Source organism: Drosophila miranda (genome assembly GCF_003369915.1).
Source record: "Drosophila miranda strain MSH22 chromosome Y unlocalized genomic scaffold, D.miranda_PacBio2.1 Contig_Y2_pilon, whole genome shotgun sequence".
NCBI classification, from domain to species: Eukaryota; Metazoa; Arthropoda; class Insecta; order Diptera; family Drosophilidae; genus Drosophila; species Drosophila miranda.
The window spans coordinates 33,129,909-33,150,810 of NW_022881614.1; the positions used below are offsets into that span (position 1 = coordinate 33,129,909).

The 20,902-nt window shown below is 44.4% G+C and overlaps 1 protein-coding gene across 13 annotated transcripts in view; it reads left to right on the forward strand.

Moving 5' to 3' along the window:
• Window positions 1–20,902, forward strand: part of LOC117185877 (myosin-9-like) — a 100,878-nt gene that overhangs the window by 74,746 nt on the left and 5,230 nt on the right. For 3 of the 13 annotated variants that reach the window (XM_033397148.1, XM_033397142.1, XM_033397147.1), the window contains 10 exons: window positions 8,977–10,371; window positions 14,652–14,741; window positions 14,811–15,056; window positions 15,139–15,627; window positions 15,946–15,978; window positions 17,287–17,403; window positions 18,064–18,084; window positions 19,454–19,636; window positions 19,727–20,047; window positions 20,632–20,820. In XM_033397148.1, the coding sequence (XP_033253039.1) occupies window positions 8,977–10,371; window positions 14,652–14,741; window positions 14,811–15,056; window positions 15,139–15,627; window positions 15,946–15,978; window positions 17,287–17,403; window positions 18,064–18,084; window positions 19,454–19,636; window positions 19,727–20,047; window positions 20,632–20,820 (3,084 nt within the window). Of the gene's footprint in view, window positions 1–8,976; window positions 10,372–14,651; window positions 14,742–14,810; window positions 15,057–15,138; window positions 15,634–15,945; window positions 15,979–17,286; window positions 17,404–18,063; window positions 18,085–19,453; window positions 19,637–19,726; window positions 20,048–20,631; window positions 20,821–20,902 lie in introns of all 13 variants that reach the window. The other 10 variants (XM_033397149.1, XM_033397150.1, XM_033397152.1 and 7 more) reach the window with 8 other exon arrangements.

A 20,902-nucleotide genomic window follows, 5' to 3' on the forward strand; every position in this document is an offset into this window, starting at 1 on the left:
CGCGTTCGCTTCCCGCGTAACTAGTTGCAGAACTAGTACATTGTAGTCGACGAAGACCTGGTCCGCGTTCGCTTCCCGCGTAACTAGTTGCGTAGCTAGTTGCGCGGTAAACAGCGCAGAACTAGTTCGAGAGGGGTCAATTGACCCCTTTGGTTCTACAGGGTCCCTCTCGCCAGTTCTCTCTTTACCGTGCGGACAGTCATTAAACTGAAAATGGTTCGCCGTCTCTTTTTAAAGAGCTTTGCGTCGTTGCCTGCGCTTCGTTTTGCAATATCCATTTTATGTGTTTATTTTAAAATTTTTATGATTTTCGCTGGGCATGCAACAACATAAAATTAGCCCCAGAGCCGCACGGCGATGGAGCCACAGAACCGAAGGAAGGCAGTAACTACCACTCTGTTACATGTATTTTCGCCACTTAACACACTTACACATAAAAGACACATACGGCGATGGAGCCACAGAACCGAAGGAAGGCAGTAACTACCACTCTGTTACATGTATTTTCGCCACTTAACACACTTACACATACAAGACACATACGGCGATGGAGCCACAGAACCGAAGGAAGGCAGTAACTACCACTCTGTTACATGTATTTTCGCCACTTAACACACTTACACATACACTCTCAGCCTTTGGCTTTTGCCTCTTACTTGTGTTCTTTGTTGTTGCCTCTTCTCTCTTATAGTCTCTGTCTTTCCTCCAGTTGCCGCTATTGTAGTCTCTGTTCGGAGCAGAACCCAGCCGATTAGCGGCTTGCCAAATAGCACCTAATTCTTGGCCCTCAGCCGCTTATTTTGTTTGTTACTTATGTCTATGTCACTCATTTGTTTGTTAAAGCTTTGCGCTTGCTTGCCCTGCTAAACGCTCTCTGCCAGCTCGCTCTTCGCTATCTCCGCTTTGCGTCTGCCTACCGACGTCGGCCGAGCGAAGCTGCGCTTAGCGATCGGAGCGGCAATGTAAAGGGCAGGCAAGCCACACTTGCAATTTGGATGTCACGCACTAAAGAAAATATGGTAATTTTATTTCTGCGCCGAGTTTTATTTAATTCGAAATAATTAGTCGGCCGATTGGGGATAAAAAACATTATCTCCACATAAAATTTGGTGACCCCGACGTGATCTCTGAGTTGCAGTGTCAATTAATAATCATTCCCGATCGACATTCGTTAGCCCTAGCAAATTTTCGGCGGTTAAGCACAATTCGGTGCTAAAACACACTTGCATACACCTACATACACGCATTGCTGGCTATTAATTTCTCTGTCGCGACAATTCGGTCAGTGCAGTGCGGTAGGCAGTGCAGCGAACTCACTAATACACACAAGCGGAGTACAAAGCGGAATCGGACAGCTCGCACAGCCGCACAGCTAAAGGCATTAGCTGTAATCCCTTTGCTTTCGGTTCCCACGTTTATACGTATACAGGATGTCTTTTTCGGTCGTGCTGAGTGACTCTTTTAAAACCTCAACATGGCAGCACCTGAGCCTACCAATGTCGCGAACGCAGCAATGCCGAGTGATGTAGATTTCTACAAGCACAAGGCCGAGTCCATCGCGCGCCAACTAAAGGCCATGGATCGCTTTCTCACCAAGGAAGAGCTTGCCGAGTTAGATGAGGCAGAACTTCAAGCTCGCTTAGAGCAGATCGAGCGAATGAATGCGGATTTCGACGCCGCTCAAACGAGCCTTGAAAGGCTGGATTTCCTGCAGTTAGCCCATGATGCCCGGCTGGACTTTTCGAATGTTTATGTCAAGGTTAGGTCCAGGCTGTCGCGGGAGTTGATGGCTGCTCGCACGGTAAATGTTGCCAATTCAACGGCTCGGCATACTCTCGAGGGGAATTAGTCGTTGTTCGCCTATAATAGTATAGGCCGTTCTCGAATGCCCGAGTTGCAGCTTCCGCGATTCGGGGGGAACTACATGGATTGGCCAGAATTCCACTCGATGTTCTCGACAATGGTGCACAAAGACCATCGTATACCAATCATCGAAAAATTCCAATATCTTCGTGGATGTCTAGATGGTGCTGCGCTGGATACGATTCGTTCCTTGGAACTTTCTGAGGAGAATTACGACAAGGCGTTAAATTTGCTAATGTTGCGAATTGATAATAAACTGTTACATTTTCAGGCACACGTCAAGGCTATTTTCGGGCTGCAAGGGGGGTAGAAGGGCTCAGCTATCGGCTTGCGCGCGCTCAGCGACAAAATCAATTCGCACTTGCGTGCACTTCAGACCTTGGCGACCCCGCAGGAGATATCCGATGGGTTGCTGATCCTCATCATAGGCACGAAACTGGACCACAAAACAAAGGAGAAATGGGAAGAGAACTTGCCGACGTCAGGATTGCCTCGGTGGTCAAGCATGGCCTCATTTCTGGAAGCGAGATGTCGGATGCTGGAGAATTTGGGATCAGCCATGGCAACAAGTCCTAGTCAACAGGTGGGAGAAGACAAACCTGTCACCCTTATCACCTCCAGTAACGACCATCCTAACCCCATATGTAACCATTGCAATTCCTCCGAGCATTACATATCTAGATGTCAGGCATTCCTGAATCTCTCTGCGTTTGAACGATACAAAGAAGCAAAGAAGAGCCGTTTGTGTTTGAACTGCCTCAACAAAGGCCATGAATTGCAGAGGTGCAGGTCAGGACTTTGCAGGCATTGCCAGGCCAAACATCACACGCTACTCCACATTCCATCGGGAACTGGTGCTTCATCTTCCTCTTCACCGGCCGAGGAATCGATCCAGCAAGAGGCCGCGACTGTGCTTCTAGCAAGCGGGTGCTCTAGCCCTCCCCCCTCGATCCAGAAATCTCAGCCTAGCCAGAACGTGTTGCTACCTACTGCCTTCGTCCATGTAACAGATCGTTATGGAGCACTTATCCCATGTCGTGCCATTTTGGATTCTGCATCACAGGCAAACTTTGTAACATCTAGACTTGCTGATCAGTTGCAGTTGGATCATCGCTCGTCTTATGTTCACATCTCTGGAATCGGAGATTCCATTCTACCTTCGAGCAAGTCTGTACATATAGTTGTACAATCCCAGGACGCAAGCTATCGAGCTTCCTTCGCTGCAATTGTCACCAACTCAATTACGGAAATGCAGCCTAACTTCGGCGTAGACGCAAAGGATTGGCCAATGCCGAATAATCTAAAACTAGCTGATCCTAATTTCTCCAAGCCCCAACGTATCGATCTGTTGATAGGTTCTGGTTTGTTCTTCGATTTAATGTGCGTCGGACAGATTCCACTATCAGCCCAATAGCCAACATTGCAGGAGACTAAACTTGGTTGGATAGTATCAGGAAGCATTCATAGCTCGGAGAATAAGCGTGCAGCTTTAGCCGCTTTTGAAAATTCCTCGTGCATCTCTATTGACGATTTTCGACCCACAACGCTGGAGTACCAAAACTTAGAGCAGCAATGCAGGAAGCAGCTGCTCGAGTGCCAGGTGCAAATGGAAAAACTGCGATCGGAGAATCAGGAACTGCAGCGCGAACTTTTCCATATATTAAAAACCTACATATCCACGCTAAATGAAATTTAACTTTCAACAATTTCTACATTGCAAAATTTCCTGCCATTCTATGCAATTACAGAGGTTCCCGATGATCAAGACGTAATCACGACAAGCCGCCTTCGTAAAAAAGCGCCGATTGCTGCGTTCGACGATCATCCCAGCGTAGCCGCCAGCTGCGCCCAAGCAAGCATCTTCAAGAGGGCCGTTGGAAAAATAGCGGTTCTGCCCCTTCAGGATGGATCTGTTGAAAGCCTTTGCCTTCCAACGGGGGGTGAATGTTCGGAGCAGAACCCAGCCGATTAGCGGCTTGCCAAATAGCACCTAATTCTTGGCCCTCAGCCGCTTATTTTGTTTGTTACTTATGTCTATGTCACTCATTTGTTTGTTAAAGCTTTGCGCTTGCTTGCCCTGCTAAACGCTCTCTGCCAGCTCGCTCTTCGCTATCTCCGCTTTGCGTCTGCCTACCGACGTCGGCCGAGCGAAGCTGCGCTTAGCGATCGGAGCGGCAATGTAAAGGGCAGGCAAGCCACACTTGCAATTTGGATGTCACGCACTAAAGAACATATCGTAATTTTATTTCTGCGCCGAGTTTTATTTAATTCGAAATAATTAGTCGGCCGATTGGGGATAAAAAACATTATCTCCACAGTCTCTATTCAAGCACACAAACACACACGTAACCTTGTAACCAAAATACTGTTATTTCGGTCCGCAATTTCCATGTGTGTTTTTTTTTTTTTTAATTGGGAAAACAATTTATATTTATAAAATAACAATTATGGCTGGGAAGGGGGGGGGGGGGGGGGGGGGGGGTCCGCTCCCGCGGGACTGCCGCTAGGCATTACTTCGCGGTGCGGGCTGTGTGGTCATCCTTCTGGCTTAGTTTGTCCGGCTTCGCTCCAGCCTGCGCAGCTCCTTGATCACGCTTGCTGCCATGTAGGCGACCGCGTTCCAAGATTGCTCATCGGCTAGCATCTGGTCGGTGAGGGTGTCCACACTCACTTCTGCAAGCGTCTCCCCTAGCCTCGTTCGTTCTTGCGAGAAGCGGGGGCATACAAAGAAGACGTGCTCTGCATCCTCGTCGACTCCAGGCCCGCAGCAGCTGCAATACGGGTCGTAAGCAAGCCTAAAGAAATGCAGGTACTGCTTGAAGCAGCCATGCCCCGTCAGCAGATGGCCCAAATAATGGTCCATTTGGCCGTGCCTTCTTCGCAGCCATGGGCTAAGCTGGGGAAGGAGACGTCTGGTCCACCTCCCTTTTGCCGCTTGCTCCCAGCGCCGTTGCCACTGGGCTATAGTGCGCTCTCGCCGCTCGCTGGCTACCTCCACTCCGCTCTGCCGCTCAGCTGCCAGGAGATCCAGTGGGACCATGCCTGCCACAATAAGTGCGGCGTCTTCAGACACCGTCCGGAAGCAGCATGTAACCCTCAGGGCACAGCGTCGGTATGCGCTTCTGCAGTCTCTGCTGTATGTGGAAACCATCATTGCTGGTGCCCACACTGCTGATCCATATAAGATTATGGAGGTGACCACCCCAGCGATGAGCTGCCTGCTACGCTGCCGTGGTCCCCCTGTATTGGCCATCATCCTGCTTATGGCCGCCGTTGCTGCAGTCGCTTTTGCGCTGGCGTATTCCAGGTGGGCCTTGAAGTTCAACCTCTGGTCCATCATTACCCCTAGGTACTTTAGCGCAGGCTTGGTCCTGATGATCGTGCTACCGACTCTCACGCATGCCTGCTCGACCTTTTTTCTGCTGCTCATTAGCACAGCCTCCGTCTTCTTCTCCGCCAATGCTAGCCCGTTGGCTGCGAGCCAGGCCACTATCATCCCGACTGCTACGTTGGTTTTCTCCTCTACGTCTCTTACGTGTTTCGAACAATTTCCATGTGTATGTGTATGTGTTTGTGTTTGTGTGTGAGGGTGTGGGTGGGTGAGCCAAAGTTCTTGGCATTATTTTAAGTGTGTTGCTCACCTGCGCTAGATCACTTTCTCCATCCTCCCCCTCTCTCCATCTCTCAACTTGGCATTTTTTTCCTCAATTTGTATTAAAATCTTGGCTTTTATTGTACTATATTGTATAAACATATATGTATAAACCATGCGTTTGCCTCTAAGTAGTTTTTGATAAACTTTCCTCTCCATTTAGTATGTGAACCCTACCTTCTGTGTATATCTCCTCTAGATTCCTCTAGATCACATTTTTAAGTTCAGTTTCGTTTGTTTGTATTTTTCAATCACTCCACACATTCCAACAAACACCCAAACACTCACAATTACACACACACACACACACACACACAATGTTTGTTCTGCTTTAAACTTAACATTTTGAACGGTACGCTGTTTTTTGAATTCCACTTTCTAACTGTTTTTACGTAATCAAAAAGTAATATATAACATTTAACCAAAAAACCAACACCAACAAAGAGCAAAGCAAATCAAAGATGAAACAAATGAAAAAAAGCAAGAACATTAACATCCATGCAGAAACAATCAGATCAGATAATAATTAACAAACCATTAGTGAACAGTGATCCTATTTAGCATACAAGAATAATTCTTTTGTCATTTTATTGCCAAAAGATGCTGAAGATTTTTTCACGAAACTTATCGATTGTAATGGCTCCAATAATTGGCACTTTTATCGAAGAAAATTGAACTAAAAAATACAAACACTTTCAAACGTCAAAAAAGGTCTAATTCCTGAACCAAAAATAAAACCAAATCAAAAACTCAATTAATAAATGCAAAATATATTTGTTTTCAGAATTGATCATTTTTAATTACATTTAAAAACATCTATTTTGTTGTTGTTCTAAAAGCAATCACTAAAAAAAGGAAGAGAAGAAACGCAATAGCAAAAATGAAAAAAAAAGAATTTGCTTACCAAGAATTAAAAAAAAAAACGTATGCAACTATTTACAATATGCTTTTGTAATATTTTCGCACTGAAACCAAATCAAAAAACAATCAAATCAACATAATATCAATATAAAAGTAATAACAAATCGAGAAGAGGAAGAGTAAAAGAAGAGGAAGAAGATGAAAGGAAAATCGATCGAATCGAAGGCGAAATCGAAAGCGAAAGACTTTCATTTACTGACAACTCTTTGACGATAAAATGATAAAACAATTACGACGTGTATATATATGTATATCCGTGTATATCCACAATATACTGCTCCAGCCTCTATTTCTATCTTTCTCTCTCTGTCCTCACTCTCTGTCTCTCTCTCTCTCTCTCTCTCTCTCTCTCTGTCGTTCTTTATACATACATACTCGTACATATATATACATACATATATGTTGCATATATTACTCCCAAGTATGTTGTTTTTGCTATATATATGGTATATATACATATAGTGCGTTACTCTGCTTCGACAGGCCGAGACGCAGCTGCAGAGCTTCCAAGGCCCCCCAGCGCCCCCCTCCAAAGAACCCCGCCCCAACAGAAAAACCTGTACGGAAGCCTGTTGCCGTGTCGTTACACCTCACATTAACACATGCATATAGATATAGATATGTTAAATGTATATGTATGTATATGTATATGTATATGTGTGTGGTATGTGCTTGTGTATGATATATTACTTTTTGGTTTTTGTAAATATCGAAATATCTATAGAAACGTTGACGGGAACCACAACCACTCGAACCAATTCGTTCCAACCGAATAGAACAGATCTCACACACAACACAACGTATTGTAACACTTCTCCAAGATGGGATTAACCAGCACACACACACTCTTAAACCTCCAAACCCTTCTCACATACACAAATATACACATTCACAGATACAAAAACACAGATACAAAACACAATTTATATTTGAATTGAAAGGAAAGGAAAGTGAAAAGAAAAGAAAGAAACCACAAAAAAGACACTGCTCTGTCTCTCTCTCTCTATATCACGCTCTCTCTTTCTAAGTTTATGTAAGAAACTCTAACTGTCTCTTTCACACCACACACTCTCTCTCTCTCTCGCTCTCTCTGTCTCTCTCTATCCTTCTAACTGTCTGTCCAAACAAGTACTACTACTACTACTACTACTACTACTACTACTACTACTATATGAATAAAATATTTTGTTTGTTTCCTCCAACCGAACACCGAAACAAAAACAACAACAAACAACCAAATCAATTATTTAACAAATATACTTTTGCACGTTATTTCTATAATGCATCTGAACTATATATTGTTATACGTAAATTTATGTTTCTTTTCTGCGTACAAACAAAATACCGAATGAAAAAAATACATTCAATACATACCACATGCCACTGTAAACCAAACCAAACCAAATACCAACCCAAAAATACTTAACCGAATATCGAAAGTTGAGAAGAATACTCAGAATCCAATACGAAATCAGAATCCGAGCTGCATTTGTATGCCACGTTGATCATACGATTCGACAATAAAGATATAGAGACACACACACCCAAACACATGCATAGGGACACCCACACTCACACAGATACACACATACTACGGCAATCCACACATAAATAGCTACGAACAGAAAAAACAACAAACAGCAGCAGCAGCGACAGGCTCGAGCCTGTCAAGAAAGTGACACACATTTCATGTTGCGACCCACACACTACACCACGCCCCCGAGACACTTTACACACACACGGACACAACACCATACAAACACACACACAAGCACACCATACAATACACCCGTCCCCCGCCCGTTGAAAGCGGCACAGAACTAACTATAACTATAAACGAAAACCGAAAGATAACCAATGGAAGAGAACCAGAAACCAGTAACCAGATACAGAACCAGAACCAGAACCGAATTCACAATCCATCATTCATTGATCAAAAATATAATTCTATTACAAAACCCTATTGTAAATTAAGCGCAGAAAGTGTAAAACCGAAAAGAAATCAGAAAAAACTTGTAGAAAAACAACAAAAACAATCAAATTAATAATTAATGATTAACAATAAAAGAAAACCGAACCAAAAACAAAAAAAAAAAAAAAACAAAAACAAAACAAATTAATCAAGCAAACGTTCAAATATGGGGCCAAGATAGTCCGTAAGTGTTCGGGCGAAGATCGCTTTGGTTATGTTAAGTGTAATCCAATTCTAAGATATATACATATCTAGATATACTATGTCGTGTAATGCATATATACGTATATATCTAGCTAATGTTTGTTAACCATGATCGTGATCAATACCCAAAACGCGAGTCGTGAGAGATACGATCCGATCTCAGATACAGCAACGAAACCCGGAATCGAAACCGAAATCAAAACCGAAACGGCTGAAATGAGCAATGTCAATGCTAAAGTACACCAAACGAAACTATAACCCAACTATAACAATCCCAGAGAGATCTAGGGATTCGACACAGCAACAACAAGTTTCAGTTACAGTTACAGTTACAGCAACAACCATTTGAAATCGCCCATTTCAGATGTACAATAACTACACGGGCATCAGCGGGTGCAGCCCCCCAATGCCAGACATTATCGGACAATATTACGTCCCGCCTGCGCACGCATACGGCCCTGGCCCCGGCCCTGGAAACGGCTATGGTAACGCGTACGATCTGTACGGACCCTCCACATCGTCGGGAGGATATTTATATGACCCGGGCGCAGCTGCTGCTGCAGCGGCCGCTGCCCAGATCTACGGCCAGAGCCAGACCTCGCCCATACGCCGGAGGCGCTACAGCATCGCCGGACTGCCCTCGGCCACCATGTATAACGACGTATACGGCTACCCGGCCCCGCCCCAGCACCAGACGAGCTCCTCGAACATCGTTAACCTGCTGAACGAGGCCCACAAGTCGATATCGCGCTCCTCCCAGATACTCAATCTCACAAACCAGGCGCGCCAGTTGGGCCAACTGGTGACCACTCCCCTCGGGGTATGCGGTGTCGGAGGCGGCCGGGTAGTTACCAGCTACCCCACCCTGCTCCCTGGCGATACCTCGCCCCCGTATCTCAACGACAATCTGCTGCAAATGTCCACGAGCTTCTCCTCCCAACCGAACATGTATTTCCAACCGCAGCCGCAGCAGGTGCCGCTCCCCACGCAGCTGGCGGCCGCCCAGAGCGCCGCTGCAGTGGCTGCGCGCCTGAGGCCCGCGTATTCCGTCACCAACCTGATGTCGGGATATCCGGGCTCTGCCGGCCAGGGCATGGGAATGGGAATGGGACTCGGGTTGGGGGGCTGCAAGTATGGGATGACGGGCCACGCGAATCCCTATCAGAGTGAGATGCAGCCCTCCTCCGGCTACGGAGGACTTGGACTGGGCCTGGGACCGTTCCAGCAGCGGCAGCTCATGTCACACTCCCTGCACGCCTCCAACCCCGCCATCTCGCAGTACTATCAGCAGCAGCACCAGCCGTCGGCCAGCTCCGCCGCGGCCCTCGCCTACAATCTCCAGCAGCAGTTCGCCGGAAGCCATCATTACGGGAGCGGGGGACAGCCGCCGCTGGGACACTCGCACATCCAGGCCTCGGTGCAGCAGCAGTTACATCCGCAGTACCAGTACCATGTGCACCAGCACCAGAACCACCTTCAGACCCACACCCTGGCGTCGCTAGCCAACACGAGTGTAACGTTCGGAGGGACTCTGGCCAGCAGTGCCAGGGACGCGGTCGCCGGAGCCGCCTACGAGGGACGGCATCACTCGCATCCGCATCACTCGCATTCGCATCTGCATCCGCACTCGCATCACCATCACTCGGCATACCCGCACTCGCATTCGCACCATCAGCAGCAGCCGCATCATCACCACCATCTGCCATACTCAAAACTAGACTTAGATTATCCGAAACTGCCGCAAGAGCATAAGCGACAAGTAAGTTTTAAATTTGACACAGACACGCTATCCCTAGACTCCTAAGCGACCCCGAATGTCCGAAACCGAAACCGAATTCGAACTCGAATTTGAAAGTTCCCCCAAAATACCCCCAATAAAGCAAAGAAATATCGCCTCATCATCGCCATCATCATCATCGTCATCATCCATCGACATCCACATCTACCCCAGCATCTAATAACAATAACAATCAGAGAACGATTCGAAGGCAACAAAACCGAACCGAATTGGAAGGAGCACCTATCTATAAGCCCGTGTGCATAGATATAGATCTACTGGTGTATGCATTTGCTATATATAGATAGGCGCCCAAACTGCATTTAACGCCTTCCTCTGCATACTCTCCAGCCATCTGGTAAAGCATCTGTAGTGAACGGTTCCCGAGTGGGGGTTCCCGAAGAAAAGACACCAAGTATTATACATACAATACCTATATAAATATACACCATACCATACAATATACAATATGATAATAATACGAAATATTCTTAGTAGAACTAGGCTAAGCTAAGGGAAGGAGAACTATTGTTTCATGTGCCATTTTAAAGTAGAAACAAAGGAAAACTTACATTTAAATTTAAATTTCTTTCTACATATTTAAATTCGCCATTCTGATTTAGGTTTTTTGCATAGAGCGATACTTTTCAGAAGTTAATAAAACGTTGAGTATGTTTTGATTCTCTGGAGAATTGTGGAGCCTTGCTCTTGACTCTCAAAAGTAAGAGACTGTATATAAAACTAAATGAGATTTACTCGCAAATAAACAACAATTTAAATATACAAAAATGAAAATCAAAACGAAAATGAAGCAACATGAAATTTACTTTAAACTTGTGAAAGTTGCAAATTTTGCGAGCTAACGAAAAATATTTAAACGTTATTAAATCAAAACCTATAGATAAACTCGTACTTAGTATGGAAATTCAAGATCTTAACAAATTGTTAGTGCAATACCGACACACACTCGACTATCTCTAAGAAAGTACTCGTACGCGTAAAGTAAACCCAAAGAAGCGAAAACTTGCCTGGTCCTAGTTTTAGTAATCGTAATCCCGGCCAGGCAAGCAAGTCAAGTATGTACCTCCTATACCCAACCTACTATCTAGCCATAACTATACCCAGAAGCTAGAACCTCTCTCTAAACTTCCTCTCCACCATACTAGAACAATTTTGTAACTTAACAGATCTTTCTTCCGCTTCCGCTTCCTCTTGCTACTCCTTAGTTCTGACTTCCTAATGCCTTCCCCAGCAAAAACAGCAGAAACAGCAAAAGCTATAGCGAACTAGCGTGTGATTAGCAATGAAGGTCAATTATGTGTATAAAGATACAAATTTACATATACATATGTGAATCTATGTGTGCAGATGGAGATAGGAACGGTCCGGAATTGTTTGGATCGGATCGTTTCCAGTGGAATTAATTGTTTGTTTGTCTGAGACAGCAACCGCAAAAGTGAAACGAAGAAGCATTCAAAATGTGTCTATGCGAATATTATTATACCCGATACTCAAAATGAGTATTGGGGTATATTAGATTTGTGGTAAAAGTGGATGTGTGTAACGTCCAGAAGGAATCGTTTCCGACCCCATAAAGTATATATATTCTTGATCAGCATCAATAGCCGAGTCGATTGAGCCCTGTCTGTCTGTCCGTCTGTCCGTCCGTCCGTTCGTCCGTCCGTCCCCTTCAGCGCCTAGTGCTCAAAGACTATAAAAGCTAGAGCAACGATGTTTTGGATCCAGACTTCTGTGATATGTCACTGCTACAAAAATATTTCAAAACTTCGCCCCGCCCACTTCCGCCCCCACAAAGGACGAAAATCTGTGGCATCTACATTTTTAAAGATAGTATAAAACTAAAAACTCAGAATCGTAGAAGATGACTATATCTTCTAGAAAAAATCTGAACCAGATCGTATAATTATTATAGCCAGAATCAAGAAAACAATTTCATTCTTTCTCGCTCTGTCTCTCTCTGCCAATTGCAAAATATGAGTTCAAGGATCTCAGAACCTATAAGAACCAGAGCAACCAAATTTGGTATCCACACTCCTGTGATATCGGACCTTGACCGTTTCGTGTCCAAATTTCGCCACACCCCCTTCCGCCCACGCAAAGGACGAAAATCTGGGGCATCCACAAATCTCAGAGACTATTAAGGCTAGAGTAACCAAATTTGGTATCCGCACTTCTGTTAGATCTCACTATAAAACGTATATCTCAGAATTTCGCCCCACCCCCTTCCGCCCCCACAAAAAACGAAAATCTGTTGCATCCACAATATTGCAGATTCAAGAAAACTAAAAACGCAGAATCATAGATAATGACCATATCTATCAGATTGCTGAATCTGGATCAGATCAGATCATTTTTATAGCCAAAAGGAACAAATCAATTTGCACTGGCTACGCAGCGCCCGACGTCACGCTCAGACTGATTTTCTGTCTCGCACGCACTCTTTGTCGTGTCGCGTCTGCCGGAGGAGAGCCATACTGACTTAGTATCGGGTATAACTGTAGAGTTGCGGTGTCCGCAGCAACTCACAACGTTCCACCTCGTATTGTATTATTACCATTATCATTACCATTTTGTATGTATTTGATCTGTACTAGTGTTGGTATTTCGTATTCGAAGAAACTCTTTTTATACGCTTAACTATCGATTTATGTATCATTTTTAGGATGCTTTCCCATTTTGTTTCGTTTTTCTTTGCTGTCTTTCAAAATCGAAAATTTATGCCTAGACATTTCTCAAAGAAAGTAAAAATTCTTGTTAAAGTAGTGGTTAAATTATACATGCATATATATACTTATATACATATATAAATATATGTACATATATGTACCTTTAGAGAAACAACAATCTGGAGCTATTTTTCCTAGTTGTACTCGTAGTAGTCGTAGTTCCAGTCAATCCATGCCCCTAAACGTATACAGCCAAGATAAATCAGAAACAGAAATTGTGTTCATATATAATGGCTTTATATACATATACATATGTACATATGCGTATTTATGTATAACTGAAAGAAGATTAAAGCTTATCACTTGCCAATCAATTCGGAAGAAAGGCATTTCTGTGCGTGCGTGAGTATAGATACATACATACATAGCTACAAAGATACTGTTACTATCCATTAGATACTACGACTAACTTCTGTTCTCGTTACCTAACCAAACTCGATTGATTCTCTTCTTCGATTCAGTTTGTGTTTTTTGTAAGACGACAAACAAGCAAAAAACGAGGCATTTGAATACTGATATATACATACAATATATATACAATCTATACATAAATCTATATACTTATACTTATACTTATACTTATTATACTTATACTTATACTTATACTTATACTTATACTTATACTTATACTTATACTTATACTTATACTTATACTTATACTTATACTTATACTTATACTTATACTGTATTTGAATAATTATGGTTAGTATTCTGATTAAACGCATATACATTTATGATCCAGCGAGACATACTATTTATACAATGATTTAACTGCAAACCTAATTAAGATTGCATTCAGACTTAATTCAACAAGCAAATATTCTCGAAATCTGTTAAAATTAAACTACATTTAAAGCATTATAAAATGGAAACTTTTCGAAAAGCAAACAATAAAATTACATACGAAAATCGAACGTCGAATGTCGAATATCGATGAACGAAGAAATACTAATGAATATAGTAGTTCAGGAGTGACCACCCAACCGACTTCTATCTATCTACCTTTCTCTCTCATCCCCAACAACCATCAACCACAAGCACACTCACACACACGCACTACACCGATACCGATACGGATACTCAGAGACAAACACACGCATCGAACTCAAACCTAGACCGGGGGCCAGGGCCAAACAGAAACATTCCTCCACTCTCCTCATCAATAAGATCCATTATTCACAAGGCGTAGGCTCGAACCACGCTCCACGCTCCTCCATCCCTACGCTCACCCACACGGATTTGCAACATCCTCACTACAAGAACAAAAACAAGAACAACAACTTTCAGACTAGAACAACACACAAAAACAAGAGCACAACAACAACCATCACGTATTTGTAGTCCTGGCTAAGGATCGACCATCCCCAGCCGAGGCACTGAGTGTTATAACAATTTCTGATCTGATATTATCTGTGTACTTTGTCCATTCCAACCTCTCCAACCAACCAACATCCTCACCTGCCTGCCCCGTCTATTTAAAAAACACCGATAAACCCAACCCGACCCGACCCACAGTTGGACGAATTTCGTCTTGAAATACAAAGAAGGGATCAAGAGATCCTGGCGATGGCGGCCAAAATGAAAACACTGGAGGAGCAGCATCAGGTAAATAAAAGCCTGAACAGGGCCTCAATCCAAAAATAGTCGTTTGCACAGTAACGAAATTCCCGCTAGGACTATCAGCGGCACATAGCGGTGCTCAAGGAGTCGCTATGTGCCAAAGAGGAGCACTACAACATGCTGCATTCGGACGTGGAGGAGATGCGGGCCCGCCTCGAGGAGAAGAACCGCCTGATCGAGAAGAAGACCCAGGGCACCCTGCAGACGGTTCAGGAGCGCAACCGTCTCACCAGCGAGCTGACCGAACTCAAGGATCATATGGACATCAAGGATCGCAAGATCAGTGTGCTGCAGCGCAAGGTTAGCTCTCCCCCAGTTAGCCAGCTCCCCAGCTCCCGCAGAACTCACCTTGAAACCGATCTCGGTCCACTCTCATTAACAGATCGAGAACCTGGAGGATCTGCTCAAGGAGAAGGACAACCAGGTGGACATGGCACGGGCCCGCCTGTCGGCCATGCAGGCCCACCACAGCAGCTCCGAAGGTGCTCTGACCAGCCTCGAGGAAGCCATCGGCGACAAGGAGAAGCAAATGGCCCAGCTGCGCGATCAGCGCGATCGGGCCGAGCACGAGAAGCAAGAGGAGCGCGATCTGCACGAGCGTGAGGTGGCTGACTACAAAATCAAGTTGCGCGCCGCCGAGAGCGACGTTGAGAAGCTGCAGACCCGCCTGGAGCGGGCCGTCAACGAGCGCGAGAGGCTCGAGATCAAGTTGGAGGCTTCCCAGAGCGAGCTGGGCAAGTCGAAGGCGGAGCTCGAGAAGGCCACCTGCGAGATGGGACGAAGCAGCGCCGACTGGGAGTCCACCAAGCAACGGATCGCCCGCCTCGAACTGGAGAACGAGCGGCTGAAACACGATCTGGAGCGTTCCCAGGTACTCGTGCATTATTGCCAGTTCCCTCGACTACCCCCAAAGCTATCTTTGTATCTGTATGTGTGTGCTTTGTATATATAATCTAAGGACATGCATAGATAATATCGATAATCTACTATCTACCCATATGAGTCTACACACATACATACATGTGAACCTATCAATATCAATATCTACATCAATATCTATATACCTATATCTATATCTATATCTATATCTGAATATGTATTTACATGTACACGTAACGCATCCCCAACTACCCAACAACAACTACAACTACAACCAACTTAAAACTCACCCAACATAAACCAAATATAGCTGCAGCTAGAAGAACAGACCACACTACACAAAGTAAGACTTAAACGCCAAATTCCATCTTCCAATTAGCCATAGACTGCATAATATCGTAATTCGTAATTCGTATATCGTTTTTATCGAATCGTATCCACAACATTTTGTATATAGTATTTTGATTTCGAAAGTGCTATTGTCGAATACCGTGGACCTGAATATCGTAGTTTTTTGTACATTAATCTCATTGATGCGAATAACAGCGTAAATCGTATTCGAGTATCACAGTTCTGCACTTTTTATTGCGAATATCGAAATACTGAATATCGTAAATCACAGAGTCGAACTTTAAAATGCAGTAATTTGTAATTAAATAAATATAAATTTTTTGTACACTAAAATCGTGAATATCGTTTAAGAGAATATCGTAATAGCGCAAATAGGCGCATCGACAATACGTACATACATATATCGCTATTATGCACACCGCAACGCCGCACACCGCATCACCTTAATCCTTAATCGTATATCGTATCGTATATCACATAGCCGACACTCGTTGCTCGTAGCAACTCTTGTTTATTTGCCCTAAGTTCTCCCTCGTTTCTTGCATTTAGTGCCAGCAGGCAGGCTGACGTTTTACTTAGTGTTCACCAAACCCAGATCTGATAAAGACCTGACATATTGCACTCTTTTAGATGTTTTGACAGGATTAACACCTTCAGCACCTTCAGTAGCCTGTTAGTTCAGTTAGCCTCTGTGCCCCTAGTTAGGTTTTGATTGAATCGATGCGCAGACAAATGGGAGTGTTTCCCTGAAAGGGAGAACGTGTTGAATGGCTGCTGAACATGCTAAATGCATACAAATAAATGCACATATGTGCAAACCTATTAAGTCATAAGTATATAAACATTTGTTCGTATCGCACTCTTGCAGAATGTACAAAAGTTAATGTTCGAAACGGGCAAGATATCGGTAAGTCGGCCAAGCCGCTGACCCAGACTAGCCACAAACCTAGACTTACATATGTACGTACGTACATACTGTACGTACCCTCGTATATCGCATAGAGAAACAAGCGTCAAATGCACCCAAAAAACACCAAAAGTCCAATCTGGAGCTAAGCTAGAGGCAAAAACCAAATCCAAAATGCAAATATCTCATTGAATCATTCACAGCCTCATAGATCGGGTCTATTCGTAAGAGAGCTAGCCTGCTGGACTCATGTACACATACTATTCGCAACACATCTATGCAATCACATTTGCTAATGGCCTGATCTGATTTAAATAGTTGTTTGCACTTGTTACCCCAGCGACTCCGCTCCGGTTGAAATAAACTAATTCAAATGTTTCGCGTCTCGTCCAGACATCATTTGGCAGGACCACGATGACCACGTCCCAGGAGCTGGACCGGGCCACGGAGCGGGCTGACAAGGCGGCCGCCGAGCTGCGACGCACCCAAGCAGAGCTGAGAGTCACACAGGTACGGTCCTTGCTATACTACTACTCAGTATATATATTGTACAGTGACAGCCATATACATATATCGATATGCATAACCGAATGCTCTTTTAGTTAGTATTACATACCTATTTATAATATATAACATATATATCGAACTCAGAAACGCATTGCAATTGAAACTCTCACGTGCAACTATATATGTGTATATATTTCTGTGTGCGTGTGCTCTGTTAATGGACCAAATTCTTGAACAAGCGATGAGGAGACCCCACTTCCACACACCACAACACAAACACAAACACCAGACTCGAGGAGGGACTCCACCTGCCTCTCTATCTCTTTGTCCTGCCTATCACACCTTCGCTGCCATTGGTGACCCCGATAAGCCCACAAACAAACACACAAACAAGCCGCGCATTGGTGACCCACACAGACACTGCAGCACTTGCTAAACCACGTGTAAAACGGCTACGATTTGAGCTTCTTTTCGTTTTTTTCGATTTCTTCCTAAACCTAACGTAACTGTAACTGTAACTGTAAATGTAAGCTTTAAGCTGTAATCTGTAATTTATTTTAAACTGTAAACCTTAACCCGTTAACAAGACACACTTGCGACAATGTATACTAAAACCAATACTCTATCTAAACCGTTGTGCTTACATTCATTCTCTAAATATAGGGCGAAACTGAAAAACGTTTTGTGAGTAAAACTGCTTCGAAAGAAACGTAACCAAAAAACAAACAAGTTTTTAGTAAAGCAACTAATCGTAATCGAATTCGAATTTGAATTCAAACTTGAACTGCATCTGACCATATGCCAAAGTATCTAAATTATCCAAAGAAAACCAAAAAGAATACCAAAAATAGTTGCCATCTGTCACTTGTTCAATTTAATGTAACTTAAATGCATTGCCTGATATACTAACCTGCCATACACATATACATATACCTATATACATATGCCAACTTATCCATTTAGTATACATATGTACATTTATGATAACAATCATAATCACACTCCCACACACATTTGTATATTGACCTCGTACAAGGAACATCGCCTGAAATTCATCTCTCAGTTCCTGCCCCCGATCCGGATCCCGGATGCCAGCAAAGTATGACAAAGCACTCGTATCCCCTGCGCTGATGTTGGTCTGGTCTCGAAAATCGTTTGCCGTTGGCATTTATCCCTCCCACATACACACACACACACTCGCACAGAAAGACGGCTTATACACTCACACCCAAGGCATAGCCAGGATGGAGTACCCGTAAAACGGAAGCGGAAGGTTGCTTAGCTCTCTTCTCAGTCAATTGATTTGGCTGAGCTCTAACTTTCACTCACTCACAAACACTCATATACACACTCTTACCCACACTTTGCCTTACTTTGCTCTCTCTCGCACTTTCTTTTCTTCCTTAATCACTTACTTTCTCGCTCTCTGTCACTCGCTACTCGTACTTTCCCTATTGCTTCTTCCATCATCCATAATATTTTCAAAGCCGTTTTGCCAACTGTTACCCATCTCCTCCGTTCCTGATCTAATTCCGTTATCCATAAATATGGTACCCCCAACTGTCAGCCATTATTCTTCATCTGTTATCATAAACTATCATTAACTAACCTTATACAGAAGAGACTGTACCATTGCCTCCCATCCTTTGTCCTCTGTCTATAGTTTGCTCGCTTCTTGTGCTCTCCCACTCGCTCTTTCTGTCTCTCTGTCTCTGTCAGTCGCTCGCAGAATAAATTGATCGCTCGCTAGACGTTGTAATCGTTGTATCGTACCTTAAGTAATCGTTATTCGTATTCGTTGTTCACCTTAGCCTTTGTTTTATGTCTACTAATCTGTCAGACAATCAGTCGCTCAGTCAGTCAAGTCAGTCATTTAAGAACCTTCCTCATTTGGTTGCCTGTAAATAATATCCGTTATCCAAACTTCCAATCTACCCCTGAACTACAACAACAACAATATAACAAACCAATGAACCCAACGATCAATCGAACGATCCGCTCCAACTCTTGATAACGTTTACCCGATAACCCGATAACCCAACCAATCGAATAGTCGGATGCGGAACGGGCACGTGAAGAGGGCGCCGCCCTGCAGGAGAAGCTGGAAAAGAGTCAGGGCGAGGTCTATCGGCTGAAGGCGAAGCTGGAAAACGCGCAGGGCGAACAGGAGAGTCTGCGCCAGGAGCTGGAGAAGGCGCAGAGCGGCGTCTCGCGCATCCATGCCGATCGAGACCGGGTAGGCAAAACAGTCTAGCTATAGTTACCCTCCTCCCAGGGCTCCTGAACCCACCACACTCACTTTCACTGCCCGAAATCCTTTGCCTAGGCCTTCTCCGAGGTTGAAAAGATCAAGGAGGAGATGGAGCGCACCCAGGCCACGCTAGGCAAAGCGCAGCTCCAGCATGAGAAGCTGCAGAACTCGCTGGACAAGGCCCAGAACGAGGTCGACCACCTGCAGGACAAGCTGGACAAGGCGTGCACCGAGAACCGACGCCTGGTGCTCGAGAAGGAGAAGCTCACCTACGACTACGACAACCTCCAATCGCAGCTGGACAAGGCTCTGGGACAGGCGGCGCGCATGCAGAAGGAGCGCGAGACCCTCACCCTAGACACTGATCGCATCCGGCAGAAATTGGAGAAGACTCAGGTATGCCCTTATGTCCGTATCCCTGTATCCCGTTCTCCCACCCCCACCACTTCAAAGCCCTCCACACTACTCGTACACGCATCTTGGAAGGTCCTCTAAGAGACACTGCTGCCCCGCCCATAGATATCTGTGATTGTGATCGTAACTCTGTTGTGCTAACCCCAGATCTGTAACTAACAGTACATTAACCCCACAGACTATAGACTACGCAAATTCTGAGCCACGGTTGCCATGAGGGCTTAAGTTTTTATTTGATAATTTAAGGAAGAATGCATTTCTTGTTCTAATGACATTGGTATAAATATGGCATCCGTGCTCAGGGCTCACTCAACACTACCCGAACACACATTTAGATTGGTGTCTGTTTATTGTGAACGTAACCCTATCGCTTAACCCTCTGAAAGCTGAAACCATGCATATCTATACATATCTCTCCCCTTATATACAATATATCTACGTATACGTAACTATCTTTCAACTGTCCCACACACCCACTACCGACCACCCACCCACACTCGTTAAAATGAAATAAAACTCACACCTCTACATGGAAAATGGAATATGGAACATGGAACATGGATCAGATGCATTTGGCGCGCATCCAGAAAGAGCGGGATCAATTCTCAGACGAGCTGGAAACGATCAAGGAGCGCTCGGAGTCCTCGCAGACGCTTCTCATGAAGGCGGCTCGCGATCGGGAGGCGATGCAAACGGATCTGGAGGTGCTAAAGGAGCGCTACGAGAAGTCGCATGCCATACAGCAGAAACTCCAGGTAATTCCTACACCCCGAAAACCAGATGAAGTTACCCAACCGAACCGAACAAAGGTATCCCCCTCAAATTATATCCCCCACA